The sequence below is a fragment of the Strix uralensis genome, chromosome 6 (assembly GCF_047716275.1).
Source record: "Strix uralensis isolate ZFMK-TIS-50842 chromosome 6, bStrUra1, whole genome shotgun sequence".
Classification (NCBI taxonomy): Eukaryota; Metazoa; Chordata; class Aves; order Strigiformes; family Strigidae; genus Strix; species Strix uralensis.
Window position 1 is genome coordinate 31,397,827 of NC_133977.1, and position 16,831 is coordinate 31,414,657.

The 16,831-nt window shown below is 37.1% G+C and overlaps 1 protein-coding gene across 2 annotated transcripts in view; it reads left to right on the plus strand.

The window, feature by feature from the left end:
• PTPN4 (protein tyrosine phosphatase non-receptor type 4) overlaps positions 1 to 16,831 on the plus strand; it is a 120,913-nt gene that overhangs the window by 29,163 nt on the left and 74,919 nt on the right. For both annotated transcript variants that reach the window (XR_012629507.1, XM_074873559.1), the window contains exon 2: positions 14,133 to 14,287. Coding sequence is in view for 1 of the 2 variants with exons in the window: in XM_074873559.1 (XP_074729660.1) it covers positions 14,150 to 14,287 (138 nt within the window). In the remaining variant the exon portion in view is untranslated. The remainder of the gene's footprint in view (positions 1 to 14,132; positions 14,288 to 16,831) is intronic.

Sequence of the window (16,831 nt, forward strand, 5' to 3'; positions counted from 1 at the left end):
CAGTAGAATCAAAGGAGAACCGAGAGCACTGAGGGAATTAGTTAAAATCTGTCATTCAGACCTGCTGCCTTGCATAGTCCCTGGCTCTGTAGAGGTGGGGCTTGGGAGTTTAGCACTTGCATGGAGAAGCAAAGAGAACTGACTGCAAGTGAAGATGGAACAGCCTTACAAACTTCTGGTTTCTAACAGCCTGGAGGATTATAACTGGTTTTGTTCAGTTAAATTGTTAAATGCAATATAGTGGAAGAGACTATCCAGATGGTTTTTTGCTAAGCATTTTTGTAAAGCTGCTGTGTGTTGGTAGGTGAATTAGTTTGCATAGAAGGCTCTTAAATCAATCTGCTGCTTCAGTCATTTGACTTCAAACAGAAAAAGAATGCTGTATCCTTATTTTTAAAACAGTGGGAAAAGATTGTTAAAGGCTAGGACGTTGCAGTCTCTCCCATATACAGTTGAACAGTAAAATAACATATGTTCATTTTTAACAGTAATTTTTTTTACACAAATAGTGTGAACTTCACTGTGGCATATAAAGCAAAATTAGTCACTCGATTAAGACTCCTTTTGAGAGCAACTTTTATGGTTAGATTATTTTGTTAGGAGTAAGTAGATGTCGGTTATAGGCAACATAGTGGAAAAGTTGATTTGTGTTTCACTTATTCAAAGTTTAGTGACTAGACATATAACCACCTCTGTCAACATGGTTTTCTTAGAATTAGGCTTTGTGTTTTAAAAAAAAAAAAAAAAATTGGCCTGATCTTTTATACCACAAGTTTGAGAACGTTTGCTGTGATGACGTGTGGACTTCTGTATTGGGCTGTGGCTACAAACAGGTTGGCATTTATAGTTCTGATAGGGGAAGAAAACAAAAACCGAACTCGCTCCCAGCCTCTCAGCTGAGGCATGGTAACAGGGCTTGCAGCCTGCAACACAGTGAAGAGGCTTGAGGTGAGGATTTGAACCATCTTACAATTTTAGTGGCAAAGAAGGTATTTTAACAGGGTACTGCCAGAGCTCCGGTTGTTTCACAAAGAAGACTAAGAGGTAATTTGATTACTGTCAAGGTATTGTCAGTGGCGATGGGCTCTTTGTTGGTTTGTGGTCAGAGGTGTGTGCTAGGTTTCTGTCAGATTATGGATTTGGCCAGATGAAAGTTCTCAGAAGCATCAGAGAAGTAAATGAAATTGAAGACACTGTGATAGGCAGGTGATTAAACTGCATTCAGGGTTTTGTTCTTGCTTAAAAGCAGTAAATACATGAGAGAAACCATAAATATCAGTGTGATAAATAGTAGTGTGACATTAAGCTCAAGAATAGCCTTTTATAATTTTGTAGTACACTTTTAATAGCCTGTTGCTCTTTAAATTCAACACACACTAACTCTGCATGTATGTGTTCATTTGCCTTTCTTGGCAATGTTTTATTTCAGCTGGAGATGTGATGTTTCTTTTATTGCTTCATTTTTAGTTGGTTGTAACATGGTTATGTGCCTGCTTTTTCAGTGGGCATGAAACTTCGTACTGAACTGAGCCAATAGGATAAAGAAGCATTAAAGCCTCTGTTGTCTTCCTGAACATGAACGCTTTAGAGGAGATTGTAAAAGTTTGTTTTCCTACTAAAAATAAATTCAGTAAATAATAGAATAATTGAATTAATTAATCTCAAACCAGCAGTATTGAAAGTTTCTTGTTGATTCTGAATGGCAGCTGATTTTAGAAGTTTTCTGCTCCAAGCAAAATGGCCAGATAATTTTTCTCAGTCGGTTATTCTATTAAATGCAATGACATTAAATGTTTTTATATAGAAAATGTATACCGTGAACCTGGAAGATAATTCTCTATTACATTAGTAAAAGGAATCTAACTTCTAATTAAAGGTCTGGGATTTAATTGGGTGGGCTGAGATTAACAGTATATAAATACAGAGTTTGTCAGTGAATTTTAGTTTTGCTTGGGTAGCCTGGACATTTTGGTGCTGTAGTGCATTAAAAAGTTCTTCTTTTCTAGGTTTTGTGCCTTTACTTTTTGGATGCGGGAATATAGGGATGGGATTGGGGGTTTTTTTTTGGTTGCAGTGTATTCATAGTTAGTCTTGACAGTGTGATGTTGTTTTTCACACCATTAATAACATCTGCTATTTTTAAGTTAATTTTGTGGAAACTTCCAAGTATTACTGTGTAATTCTATAAAGAACAAAGCTGTAAGGAAGAAAACAGTCATATTCAGAAACAAAACATGAAACTTGTCAAGTTTTTTCAGAAGTCTACTTTGATGAACCCTGGTAAGAATTATAAACTTTTTATGTAAGTTTGGATCTTGTCTTTCCTCTTGCATGATGTTTTCTTCCAATATTTTTTTTTACAGAAGCTTCTGTAAGTTTGTAAATTTAGTTTCAAAAGAAGGAAATGCATCCCAAAAGGAAAAGTATTTTTAGATAACTCTTAGAAAATACTCATGAAGATAATTCCTCTTATTTATGTACAGAATTGATTGTAGTTTAACAATTTACAAAACTCAGAAAGTACGTAGATAAGCGCCTGGAGCCTGCAGCCTGGCCTTAACGTTTAATCATGTCATAACCCCTGACAAGGTGCGACTGTTGAGGTCAGTATGCCACAATTTTGGAAAACTTCTGGTTTGGCTTTGAGTTTCACTTTGTAAGAAGTGCACATAAAATTGTCCTGTCATCTTCCGGTCAAGATCTTTGAAAATGATCATTTTACAAAGTAGGTTTGTACAATTTACAAACCTGGGGAGCTTAAACCTCTTTAAGATACTTTGCTAAAGAAACGCAACCCACAAAACCGTGATTTATTTTTTTAAATTTCACTGCAGGTGAATTGTTATCAATTTTACCTTCTTAATCATTTGAACACGAGTGATATTTTCATTGCCAGATTCACTCAAATAATTTTGAACTTCTAGTCCTCTTGAGCTGGCTTGAAAATGGAAATTGTTTCCTATAAAGAAAATCTTTGAGAGGAGGCAGAGGCGAGTCTGAAAAATATTTACCTAAGCTGTGCTGAAGTTGTACAAATGTGAGAGTTCTTACTTAAAATTTGGGATGATATGAATAGGGTGATGCATTTGCTACTGGGCAGGTCTCTCAGCAAAGCTGCTGTCACCCTATGCAGACAGCTTTTCGTACTAGTGCCCAGACATGCTTTGGGGTCTTTCTCTAGTGTGCACCTCATGAGCAGCTGAAGAGGTAACCTGCTCCACACTCATCCCTCAGGGCCAGAAAGCTGGGGAGAGGCTGAGTATCCAGGTGCTCGGGAAAGGAGTGCGAGGCAAGGGTGGCTGAAAGCCAGGAGCACGGATGGAGTGAGGTCACTTCTCTGGGCAACGCTGCTAGAAGACTTCCCTTGGTTTGTTTTCTGTTGGAGGAGGAAGTGGAGTTGACAAGCGTTTTCCAGGCAGGTAGCCAGACAGGCATTATTTTAATGTTTCCATCAGAAAATCGGTGTTTTTTGGCAAACTGAAATTTTCCATGTGAAAATTTCTCTTTTGTGGAAATGGCATTTGTGATTAAAAACTAATTTTGATGGAAAGTGTCCAATTGGTTATATTCAGCCTTAGAATTAGCATCTGCTGTGTTTAAGTCTATTGAAGATAATTTGGCTTAGGTTTAGCAACTCTGAACAGAATATACACAGACAACTTTCCTCCCTCTGTCTAATACTTCAGTTCTAGTGCCAGCCGAAATTCAACTTGAAGTTGGCTATGAGTAGAATAAAAGCTTTTTCTGAATTTTGCCAGTTTGTTTTCAATTCAGACTGCCTTCAGCTTCAAAGGCTTCACAACACAGATGCCATGGCTGGAACTAAAGCTGCCAATTCAACTAGCTGCTCTGGACTTGAGGTTCCTGCTGCATGCAGCAGTATCGATCTGTGGGTGCTCAAGTGGCTAATAGCTAGCCCACAGATTTTCTCCATCAGTATGTTTTCTGTTGATGTCTTCAGATAATTGTGGTTGAGGCTTGCAGGGCATAAAGGATGTGGGACTTCTGTTCATTTACAGTCACACCAAGTTAGCACATGTAACTTTCCAGCATTTGGTGTTTCACCCCTGTTTTATCTGCATAGTTGTATACAACTGTTGAAGACCAGCAGCTGTTATTTACATGTAATTTCTTACTTTTTTTGGCTTCTTAGATTGTGTTAAAAACCTGTCCTATCTGTAGATGGAATAGCTGAAATCAAAACCTAATTCTCACTTGCTACATTTCCTTGATTCAGCACGTATAGTCAGGCTGTTGCTCAAGTTTAGAGCTGTTAATAATTAGTGTCCTGAAAGGACTGTACTAAATTATTCTGGCTATAGGCAGTTGTACATTGTCATTAAAGGATTGAAGATTACCAGGCTCCTCTTAGATACTAAAGAGCTTTTGGTTTGTAGAGGACTGTAAACTCATTTTTTAATAGGTAAATCTTTTTTTGAGTTGTATAGCAAAGGGGAATCAAATTTAGTTTCTCCTTGATGTTCTGAGGAAAGCTGTAGGAAGAAGTTCTGGTTTTTTTGGGTTTGTTTGGTTTGGTATCATCATCCTCCATCCATGTGTCCATTCCCCCCCCCCCCCCCCCCCCCCCAAGCGCAATATAAAATACTAACTTGTTATTATCACCTGGTGTTCTGGATTTAGTTTGTCTGAACTTGCACTGACTTCAACCCTTTTCTCTTTTGGTGAGTAAATATTTAGGCTTCCTAATCCTAGAGTTGTGCGGGAGCCAGAATTTCCTTTTAATGAAAAATCTATTTAAATCTATTTAACCTAGTTTAAGAACACATTTAAAAAAGAACTGCAAATTTATTTTGAGACGTTTCTATCAAGAAGATATTTTAGTAATGTTTCATTATAGTCTCCATTTATTACATCTTATTATAGCATTGAGTCATGAAACCAAGAATAAGAGATCCAGCTCCAGGAATGAGAAGAGTTAGATGTAGTAATCATTTGTGTGAGGGTCACAGATTGCCATTTTTAAGGCTATTTTCAAACAAGGGCAGGTTATGGATATAATAGAGTTGAAAATATTGGAGGTGGAAATCACTTGTAAAACTTTTCTATTTATTCCTAGTAATCTTTACACATGATAAATTCCTCCAAATATCATGAGCTGACAGCTGCGTACTAGGAAACAAGGTGGTTTTATGTCTTATCAATGCATTTGCATATTTGTTTAATTTATAATATTTTTAAATATAGAAGGATAGTGTAAATTCACTATTTTGTGATATTTAAACAGTAGTCCTCTCCCTAGTTCTTTTTCCTGGCAGCTTTATTGTTTTCTGACTGCTTTAGCTATCTGCCTTTCCACAGGGTTTTGTCTGCATTTTAATTTTTTTTTAAAGAGTTAGATTTGATTTTTTCCCCTTCTAGCTTTGCTATTTTCCATCCTAAATTGCTTATTTCAGGAGCGTGGGTTGCTGCTAAGTCGATGCATGTGTGTGTTTGCTGTCTATCGCAGTGGCTGAAGTGGTGGTATAGTGGTGCAGTGACCACAGCCAGGCACCAGGGGCTCTTCATTCCATGTGTCTTTGCTGGCTCACAAGCTGGCCACTGCTATAGCTGTTGGTTACCATCAACGTCTGTTTTCATATTATAGGCCTTAAACTATACCAATATCTTTACTTAAAGACATTTCTAGCTTCAGCTGCCTGCTCTCTGTTTCTTCACACCATGGTATGCCTTTCCTGAACCATTCTGTAAAGCAGTAACACTATGATCCAGTGATCCTGCAGATCAATTATAGTTTATTGCTTAATAGAGGGATAGGGGTTTTTTTCTGGTTCATTAAGGTGCGTATGGGTATATTGCTATCATATAGAAACTTTCTAGATTTATGCTCAAAATAATCCCTGAAACCTCACGTAAACTTCTTCTCACATATTGTTCAAAGTGTATGTGACTCTTGTCTCGTCAAACTTCCCTCACCCCTGAGTATCAGCTGCAAATGAAAGGTCTCCAGTCAGAAACAATATGTCTGCACAAATTCATATGATGTTTCAAGTTTGATTGTGGCTTCAGTGTGTCACCTGTAGGACAGATGGGTTTTTATTTGTTGTGAGTAACCATAGGTACTCGATACAAAGCCTTTTCCTAAAGACACGTGGACTCTGGGTGTTTTTCTTGCATCATTTGGAAGTGATGCAAAAGTTCTGTCTCTTCTGAAGTACTGTTATCATCAGGTCAGTGAGTACTCAGCCTTGAGCTGGTAGGAGCTAGCTGGAAGGAGCTTTTATGTTGTCTTTGCATTTGTTCATGCTCTGACCTGTAACGCTGTTGCAGTGACAAGAGAAGTGGGTTGAACCTGCTCAAAAAAAAGTAAAAAAGAAAGTCTGACTTTTAATTCTAGATCTTTCTTAGCTGAAGACTTCTAGTGTATTGGGTGTATTTCTTCAACCTTACTGAAGCCGAGTTCCCTGTTTAGAAAACTGGTCAAAAACTGAAAAATTAGATCAGATTTACTATGAACGGATCTGCTATGGAAATCCAGTGCATTTATCAGGCTGCCAGTTTTGATGTGGTGTGGGCAGGTATTCACAAAGAATAAATTTGAAACTTAAAAATGGGTTTAAAATGAACCGTATTGAGCTGTTTGGAATCTGTAAGTCCATTTTGGGGTTTGGGGGGTTTTTTGTCTTTTTTTCACTCAAAAATTTTTTAATATCTTCTTGGGCTGTGTTTAATCTAGAGTCCTGGATAGTGAAGTTGGAAGAGATACTTTCTTCGTGTGAAAAATGACTAGGCATAGAAAGGGAGAATATGAAGGTTTTAGGTTCAAAATAATTGGCATCGTTGATGGCACAGTTTCTAGGAACTACTTTTTTTTATTAGTATTACTTCTAAATTTTGCCAGTAAGTATTGTAATCTCTAACTAATTAATTCTATCTTGCTGGTTTTGTGTTTCCTGAAATGTTATATATGGGGGTGAAGAAAAGCAGATACCAGACTTCCTGCACTGGCCTACTTCAGACCCAAAGCAGAGAAAGGGAGCAGCTGAATTTGAGAGGCTTGTTTTGGGAGCGTTGTGCATACAGTTCAAGCATAATGAGTACTGACGTTTAATTAGATAGAAGTGTCATTTATAATAGACCTTTCTGTTAGCTATGCTCTTGTTCTTGGGGGAAGGGAGGATCAAGGGAGGAAATTGTCAAATTGTTGAAATAGTTAATTTTTACAAATTAAATAGACAATTGCTACAGTACTACCAAACTAATTTGCTGTGTTCTGGTGTACATTCTCCAGCTTTCTCTAACAGATTGGCCACTTTCCTGTGTAGAGTGACCGAATACTCGTTAATTATTATGTTGGAAAGAATGAAATTCTGGGAGTGGCAGAGCAAGGCGTTTCAACTTTGTCTCTATTAGTAATGATGTGATTATAACAGTGAAAATCTTGCTTGATATCACACAGCAGTTGTTCAAATTTGAGACCCCATCCAAAGAAGTAGATAGAGCATAATCCAAGGAGGTCTTAATTTAAAAAGAAGTCCTCGAGTAATTTTTAAACTGCGTAATTATTAATTTAGGCGTCAAGCCCATACTGAAATCCACAGCCAACCCCATGAAATCTGCATGTTCATAAAATGAGATGAATTAACAATCTTAGAAATTTATCTGAATAAATGAATAAAATATTAATTCTCTTGTTACTGGTTCGTCCATAGGAGAAGCTGATGGTGGAGGAGAGAGGCTAAATTCAACTTCTTTTCTCTCAACCATTGAACTTTGGACCCAGAATTTTCAGAAACTGTCAGATGTACTTTAAGAATTAATGCTTTTTGTGTTAGATTTGGCTCTTCATGTGGTTGAGGATCAAGGATGTGGAAAAGGAGGGTGTAAAAGTAGCTCATTCATTGAAATGCAGGTGAGATTATGGATGTTTTGGGGGGCATGTGAGTATGTTGCTCTATTGCTCTCGAGAGTGAAGTATTTGCGGATAGGAATTTCTTTTGCTGTTCTGTACTACTTGCATCTGTGAGGGATTTAATCAAGCAGCTCTGAGTGCTTGCAGATAATAGAAGTCTTGAGGGAATGTATAAAAGCAGCTGGAGATTAGATAAATTTGTGTACCAGTTTTGCATATGAAGCATGGAGGCTGCTCAGGGCTAGGCGAAGAAGGTTGCGGGGTGTGTGAAGAAGGGTGGGGGAAGCTCTGACCGAGGAGGGGGGTGAGCTTGGGGTCACAGAGCTGCCAGCCCCATGCAGGTATTTGGGCTAATGAGAGCACAGTCTGGTTACCCACCAGTGAAGTTGCTCAGGTTTCGGAATTTTTACCTTCCTAACTTCTAGTGCCAGTGTCTCCTTGTATCCAGTGGTCTCTTTTGACAACTCTTTAGGAAAGTAGTAGCACTGAAGGAATCGTGCCTGTAGTTACATTGTGCCATCACTGTAACTCCCAGTTCATCAACAGGAAAAATGCAATATCCCTCTTTTCCAGTGAAAGTTTTAGGAAGAGTTTATTAAGTGACCATATGGTAGCTTTACAAGAGTGTATTATTTTCCTTAAGCAGAATGAATATGTTTATATATTGCAGATAATTAATAAACTTAGAAACAAGATTTTGGTAGAGCCCAGAGTCATTAATGATGCTGTTGCCTGACTAGAAGTCTAGCTTGAACCTTTGCACCTGGTGACAACAAAGTAAAATGACCTATCATGAAATTACATATCAGCTTTCAAGAATTATTGATACTTTCCATTGTGTGGTCAGCAGAAAGCAGTAAGAAATGAATGAAGTATGAATTGTTGGAACAAGTTCAAGATTGTAGTGCATGGGCCGATTCACTTACATGAAAATGCATTTCTACTCTGATTTTATTTATAAGCAATGTCTTGAAGCTGTGTGCTACATCAGAATTGCTGAAAGCTTTCAAAACAGTTTTTGAAAGATAAAAAAATTGAACTTTCATTTGTTGGACTAATGTGGACTTTCCTCAAAATAGTGCACAATCAACTAATGTTTAGCATTTACAAACTGGTTTTGGTTAAGATATTTAATGTAGTTTCACTAACGTTTTCAGTAAACATATTTGAAGATGGGTTCTAGATATAACTCAGAGTTTGTTTGAAATGCAGTCTGTTGTATTAATCTGTTTAAACCTTGAAAATTGTCTTTGTACTTTTAATAGGGTTTTTTTTTCCCCCTAATTAGATTGTCTGGATAATTTTAGAAACCATGGGGTCTGCAATCTATTTAATGTATTGAATCTACATCATGTTATAAGGATGTGGGTTTTCTATGAGTCTGGCCTACTTTTTCCACATCTTGTAGCTAATTAATATACTGTGTTGGACCCAAATCAGCAGGTGGGCTACCATGGAAATACATGCCTTCTGGGTTGCTAAAATACTAGCTTCTAAACAAATGGAAATCTGGCAATGAATTAGCTTCCTAGCTGCTTTAGGTTATCCATGAAAAGTGAAATTTCTCATGTCCTTGCATGCACATGTGCATACTGTACTGTGCTAAGGTGGTTGTCTTTGTGTATAGTACATGATGCAAACTCTCTTTAACTCTTTACTTCAAGTCAGTGAATCAGTTGCACTCTTGGATAAATTAAATTTCAGTTAATTAGCTTCTTAACCAACTGCTTATTTATTAAGCTGCTTAAAATTGTTTAGTTTATTGTAAGCCCAAGCAAATTGTCATTTTACTGTATACATTTACATAAAAGAATAGAGGATGCTGAAATTCACTTGTGAAGCTTCTGTATGCTCTTTAATGCCCTAACCAAGCCAGTATTGCAGGAATGTTCTGCCCTTTGATAGGGAACACTCCCTAGAATTGCTTCATCCCTTGAAACCTGAGCTCAGGCAGGAAACGTACAACTTATTCCCTCCGCAGACCTGAGAGTTAAGTGGAGTTTCATTGCACAAGTTCTGTCCTTCTCTAGTTGCTGTAGCAGCACGTGCTTCGGATTGTGAATTCAAGTGTCTAAATATTACATGCTTAGCAGAAGATGATGAAAAATTATAAGCAAAAACCTTCTTCATATGCAAAGATTAATCTGATTTAAATACAATTTAAGTAATCCACTTGCATATATAGGAAGACTGTCCATGATGTGGATATGCACACACGGTAGTACCTTGCTTAAGTCAACCTGCTGTTTAAAGCAGTGCTCAAACTTTTTTTGGTTGAATCTCACCTTTTGCCTTTACTCCTATTTCATTTGGGGCTGCAAATTTTACTTTGGAGCTTGAAGTCAGTCCTTTATTTGTTACATACTAACTTTAGCTACAACATATTTTCATTGCAGAAGTTTGGAACCAGTGTAGCTGCGTTTTTATCAGTTTTGTCATTTTTATATCAGTATTTGCTGGGAAATCAGATAGTTGTGATTTACAGCCTCATAAGCAATAGCTAGCTATTTCACTATTTTCCTAGTATGTTTTCAAAATGTATAGCAAGAATGGCAATACCTGGTCAGGAGAAATAATATTGTCTGTGTTCGTGGTGGATGTATTTCCAGAAGAAAGGAGGAGTAAAGATGATATGGATACAGTTCGGGGCCAATTACTTTGTAAAAAAATAAAAAAGTGTGTCACTGTAAGACCAGTAATTGCAGGGTCTGTCTGTGCTTAACAACTGCGTCCTTTTTGTATGTACATATGCTGATAGAGGATTAAATATGGGTTGTGACACATGATTGACCACAAAGCAGTTACATGTAATAGCCCTGGCAGATCTTAGGAGGAGTATTTTTGAGAGAGCATGTGATGGTGAAGGCATTTTAACATAATGCCTACGTACTTCCATAGTTTCTTTGCTGATGTGGGGAAAGAGTAACATTGAATGTGGTTTGCAGAAAATAGTCTGTCTTTTGTCATCTTTCTCTATATTAGTTTCATGGCTGTTATAGTTTAATTTTGTAGAAGTATTCCAAGATTTCAGTTATTGTACATAGTTGTAAAACTGTATTCTGTAGTTGCAAAAGCCTCTTAGTTTCATGAAAGAAACTCGTCTACTACAAAATGGCTGTTCAGGCTACAACATATTGTATGTGGGACATGGAATATAATGTTTCATTGCCTAACCTGAAAGTTCAAAACATGGTTTCCTAAGTCCATGAAGACATCATTCAGCAATGACTGGTGTCCAGAATGGTGTGAGTATGAGCTCCACACCAGGAAGATGCTAAAGTCCAGACTGTGGAACGGTATGTGAGAAATATCTTTATGCGTGTGTCCTATTAATTCCTTCCTTCCTTAAAGAGAGTGAGAAGGCATTGCCCTTCAGGTCTGTGAGCTAGATGAACTGTTGTTCTGACCCAATATAGCTGGTCCTGTTCCTTAGTGAACTCGTAATACAGTGCCTTCTTTCTTGAATTTGACCATTTCATTTATGTACATTGAGGAAGACCTGAAGCACTGTCTGCGACTATGCAATGTTTTTGGTTGGAGTGCAGATCATCCATGTTACAGCAAGAGCCTTGCTGGGTCTGCAGGTTAGGTCTGTCAAAGGACATGGTGAATGGTTGCTTGGCGTTAAAGGTTATTTTGAGGATCACTGAGGGCAGATTTTCTCTTGGCTCACTCTTATGAATTTGTTGCTCTGAAACCTGTAAGTTTTCTGTCTAGTTTAAGGCAGTGATGATGAAGGAAGAAATACTGTCAGTCTTAATCAGCAAAAAAGACAAAAAGAAGGGAGATAACAGGAGGCAAAGGGGGGATTTGCCTTTTTCTTCCCTTAAAGCATGATGGTTTCTGGCCTTTAACAAGTCATCTTTATTTTTCCTGCTACAAAATCGTGGATTGTTGAGTTAGACCCTCCTAGCTCACTATCAAATGTTTTTATGAGGACTGCAATACTTGGAAGCTAAACAGTCTTACTTTGTGCACTGGTGTTTGTATTCATGGGAAAGGACTCTTAAGATAACCCTCACTGTGTCTTGGTTGATGTGTCACTTACTCAAATCCTTGTAAATATGCCTGTCAAAGGGTTGTTTCTGTGGTATGGATAAACTTGTTTTAATCAAATTGCATGCTTTTCTGAAACCTTCTTTGATTCAGCTCACAGGCAAATACCACTCTAAAGTCTTGGCTATAGTTATTGGTTGTGTAACTGCACTGATAAAGATGCTGATCTTTATGCTGTTATGGCTAGTAAGGAGATTGATTCTTAGATTGTGTCTACGTGACAAAATATTGTTTGTGAAATGTTATGTTGTTGGCTCAAGATCACTGATACGGTGGTTCAGTTCCTGCTGTTCTCTGTTAAAGGTTTTCTTCTGCCTTTTATTTTTGAGACTTGTAGAAGGCATAGTGGAAGCAGCCTCTTCATGAGGGCTTGACAGACGTGTATTTTCTTGTTGGGCTTTACTTTGGAGTTTTGATGTTTGCGACAATTTTTCATTATTTAATCATTAAGAGAAATTCATGAGTTTAGCTTGCAGCTGGTGAGTTTATCTGGTATCTTTATCCTTTCTCAGTTTGTCATGGTGGTTTAGCAAAACAAAAATAAACTTGCTGTAATTCTACATGAGTACAGCATTGCAGTTCTGAAGCCAGAGTGACTGAGTAGCCAAAAAAAAAAAAAAGCTGTCTGGTAAGGAAGCAAGTACTTTTTAATCTGAAAATACTGTTTAAGTCAAAACTGAAACATTTTGCAAGGATGGATTATCATCCAAAAGATTTTTTTTGTTTGATATGTGTGGTCATACTGAAAGAGCTGAAGAAATGCTCTAGAAAAGCAAAATACCTCAGTGATTTTTAGGGCAGTTGCTCCGGAGGTTGTCTGCAGGTTGAACTGCAAAGTCCCAGTCCATCCTGATATAGGTGGCTTGGATCTTGGTCTTCCACTTTCCTACAAGGGCCTAAATATCTAACCTATCAACTATTTAGGAGGGGATTATCTTTTACTTCTTACCCATATTAATTTGTGTATATTGGAGCACAGATATCTCTTATGATCCAGGCAAGCTGCCTAATCTCTGCTGGGATGTTTGCTGTCCTCTTTTAAATTCTCTTTTTTTTTTATCATGATACACACCCACCACCCCCCAAAAAAATAGGAAACAAACATGTAAATGTGTTTGAAGTCTTCATAATTTTTCGCAGAATATGGAAAACCAAACATTTTGTAAGTTTTGAGAATACCTGTTTTTTTACAACTTTTTAAAGCATTTTAATTTTCTATCGCAATATATTCTCTACTTAAGTTATGAAACTTTCTGTTTGCTTATGCCGGTGTCAAAGGATGTAGAAATAGTTTGCTGAGTGTGTAATTAAGTGAATCACAGGCCCTGATCTTGTGAGGTGCTTAAGAAAGTAACTAGTATTGTTCGATAGGGCTAATAGCATCAGGTGTGCACATAAGTACTTTGCTGGATTGGGGTTGCATGATAATCATTCAATGTGAAAGTCATGTTTCAATTCCTGCGTTTCATTTATCAACACTTAGGGCAGGTTGTAGACTTGTTTTGGTCATGGTTCCTTATTTGAAGAACAAGAATTGCTTATGCTTCCAAACTAGATATATAAATCCAATCCAATTGACCTAGAAGAAGATTCAGTAGTTTGACAAACCTTTAACTATTTATGTTGTAGTTAAAAAAAAAAACCAACAAAAGCATTGGCATTGTTTTATTACTGTGTATTCTTATGTCTAATGATTATATAGTGAATGCACAGGCTTTGCAGAATAATGCATCAAAGTCTTCATGTATTTGCTGTTTTCTTCATGCTTTTCCTCTATAAAGCTTTTTGGTGTAAGTGGGTTTTTTTTTCCTGTTTTGCACTGAAATTAATTACTTAATTGCCTCTAATATTGGGAGCCTAGTAGCCATGATGCCCAGCAATTATGATGCTTTTTGAAGTGAGAAGCTATTCTGAATCTTTAAAAAAAAACCCCAAAAAACCAAAACCCAAACCCACAAAGTAACCTTAAAATAGGGAGGGAGTGGACAATGGGCAGAAAGTAAAGGACTAAGTATTTTGGAATAAGGTTGTGTTGTAATTTGTAAGACATAATTTTGTTATTGGATACCATGAATTTAGTACTCATTTTTCTTTTGTCTGTAAAGGAGTTTTTATCAATGGACGTGCTGTGTGTTGACCTTTCTTTGGAGTATGACATTCTTGCGTTTGCATTTCTTGATCTTTTTTAATTTTGTTTTGCCTAAAGACCCTGTGTGGACAGTAATGACCGCACGTTTCCGCTTGCCTGCTGGCAGAACCTACAATGTACGAGCATCTGAGCTGGCACGAGACAGGCAGCATACAGAGGTGGTCTGCAACGTTCTTCTCCTGGATAACACTGTACAAGCTTTCAGAGTTAACGTAAGTAATTTGCTTATTGAAAATCAGTATCACCGAGCTTACTTTCCTTTGCTGGATTCATGTGGCTAGAGTCTGATTTTTCAAAATAGTGTTAAGTACAGAATAGAAGGAAAAGTTATGTTCAGGCAGGCATGCTTGTACATGTACATACTAAGTCACTGTGAACTTAGTCATTCTGGCATTCTCTATAGTACTAAGACATCTTCATTTCAACATCAAATATACCAAGCATAATTTAGTCCATGAAGAGAATTCCTAGAAATGAAGTTATGTAGTGGAAATGGAGGGCAGTTTTGCCACTGAGTTGAAGGAGAAGCAAACCTTTTTTATTTTTTTGTTCCATTCTGGTTTTTGCATTTTGAGCATGAGTAGGGTGTAATGGTAACTCTTCTCATGACTGTGTAATGTAATTGTCATGTTCAATTGAGTGTATGGTTCTATTTGGTTACAGCTATCCTCTTAAAGTATCTCTTAGCTTTTTGCTTTTCTGAGATTATATTCTTGTTCTGTCATTTCCCTCACTTAAACTCACTACCTTCTAATGTACTAATGAGGATAACAGGAAAGAAAATAGGAAGCTGGTTGCTGAATGCTAAGGACTGTTACCAGGAAAAGTGAATAATTTTACATATGAACCTGGAAGTTAAATAGGTTATTCATCAGATTTTCTAATCTGTGATCCTTGTTAAGGAGTTAAAATGAAAATATTCATTATTTTGTGCATATGTTCACACAAGTGCAACCATTTCTTTTGACTTCTTGAGGAAGAAAACCTCACAAACAACAGGCACGGTCCTCACAAGAAAACATTAAAACATCTAAAGGGATCTCTGTGGGAGAAGAACCAGAACTCAACAGGAAAGAAGCTGTGGGATGTCCTGAGGCAGGAGAACTCAGCTTTTACTTTATAAGCTATAGAATTGATAACTTATGTGGAGAAAGGTTGAATCATATGATGGTGAAAGTTACAGGTGGCATGATTATTAAAGTTTTTCAAGAGAAAATTGAACTTCAGTGAATGGACTGAAGGGGTAGCTCAATATCAAATCAAGCTGTGGGCAGTGCTCAAATCTATTTGAAAAAGTTTAATTTGGATTATGTAAAAAATTTCTAATGCTCAGTAATTATATTGAATTCTGATATCCAGTGTTGAGTGATGATATTGATACATTTGAATGTTTTAGGGAAGATTTGTGAGAGTGATTGCATTTCTCTGTTCTGTAATCAGGTGGTTAGAGCCTGCGTAGCTTGCAGCTGCCTATCAGAGAAGTGGAATCTCTGTTACCTAGCAAAAACTTGCAAGGATTCAGTGTCAAGTGGCTTAAGATTTAGAGGTGGACTTGGTGGTTATTTGTTTTAGACATTTCAATCAAGATAGAAGGTTTTAAGATGTTCTCTTAAGGCATTCTTGTAGTTCATTCAGGAGCTATTTAACTTTTGGGGACTTCTGAGTAGTTGAGAATGGGAATTTTGAATGATGGAGCTGGGGGAGGGATGACCAAAGACTTTAATTTGTCAACATCAAGCCTCATTTTCTTTCGGGAGTAATTTGTCCCATATCCCATTTCCCTTTTTCTCCACAATATTCCACTGCTCTCCTGTATATCTTCTCATCCTTGCTAACAGTTTCCCAGTCTATGCTGCGGGCCAAGAAGCAGTATGTACAGAATGTAGTTGGAGACAAAGCGTTAAAAGTGCATGAGAAATTGTAAATGTTGTGTTCTTTGCTTGAGTGCATGAGTTTTCCATTAAAATATCTGTCTTGCAGTTTTTTGTTTGCTTATAAGAGTTGGCTAAAGGAATAATTGTTGTACAATAGGTATGGGAGATTATGCTGCTTTTTGATCTAGGTGTTCAAAAGCTGTGTGTTGTTAGAGAATGCTAGTGCCTGTCTAAAGTAGATCACTACTTATAAATCCACAAATGTCTATTCTGTTTCTCCCAAGAAGAATTAATGTAATATGTTCTCACCGCCTCCTTAGTGTACTATTTAGTTGCATGGATCATGCTTTACTGCTTATACAGATCAGCCTGCAAGTTTGTCTATTAAAACTGAGTTTAGGGAATAAAAAGTTCCTTGGTGCTCAACATTTTGATCTCAGGTCTTAGCCTCAATCTGTTTGTTCAAAAATAGGGAGTAATAAAGTATTCAATCATAGCAAATGTATGCTAGGCTACACAATATACAGGTTTTCAGGGTTTATAGCTATGTTTTACTTTATTGTGGTTGACACAATACTTGGCAATAAATATTTATGGAATTGTTTTCAAAATAGGAAGAACAAAGATAACATCAAATAAATTAGCAAGATTTCTTTCTCCTGGTGATTGCTATAGGTATTCTGTATGCTAATCATTGTAAAGCTTAATCATCTGGAGTATGCAGTGCTGTATTAATAAAAATGTACTTAAATGCTATTTCTTCTCCAACAGCAAAGTACTGATCACAGACGATGTCTCTTGGTAATTTATGTGACATGTTCTAAATTCACATTTCAACAAGCCTTTTCCATTGATCTGCAAAGTAGGCATTCTTAGTGCTAA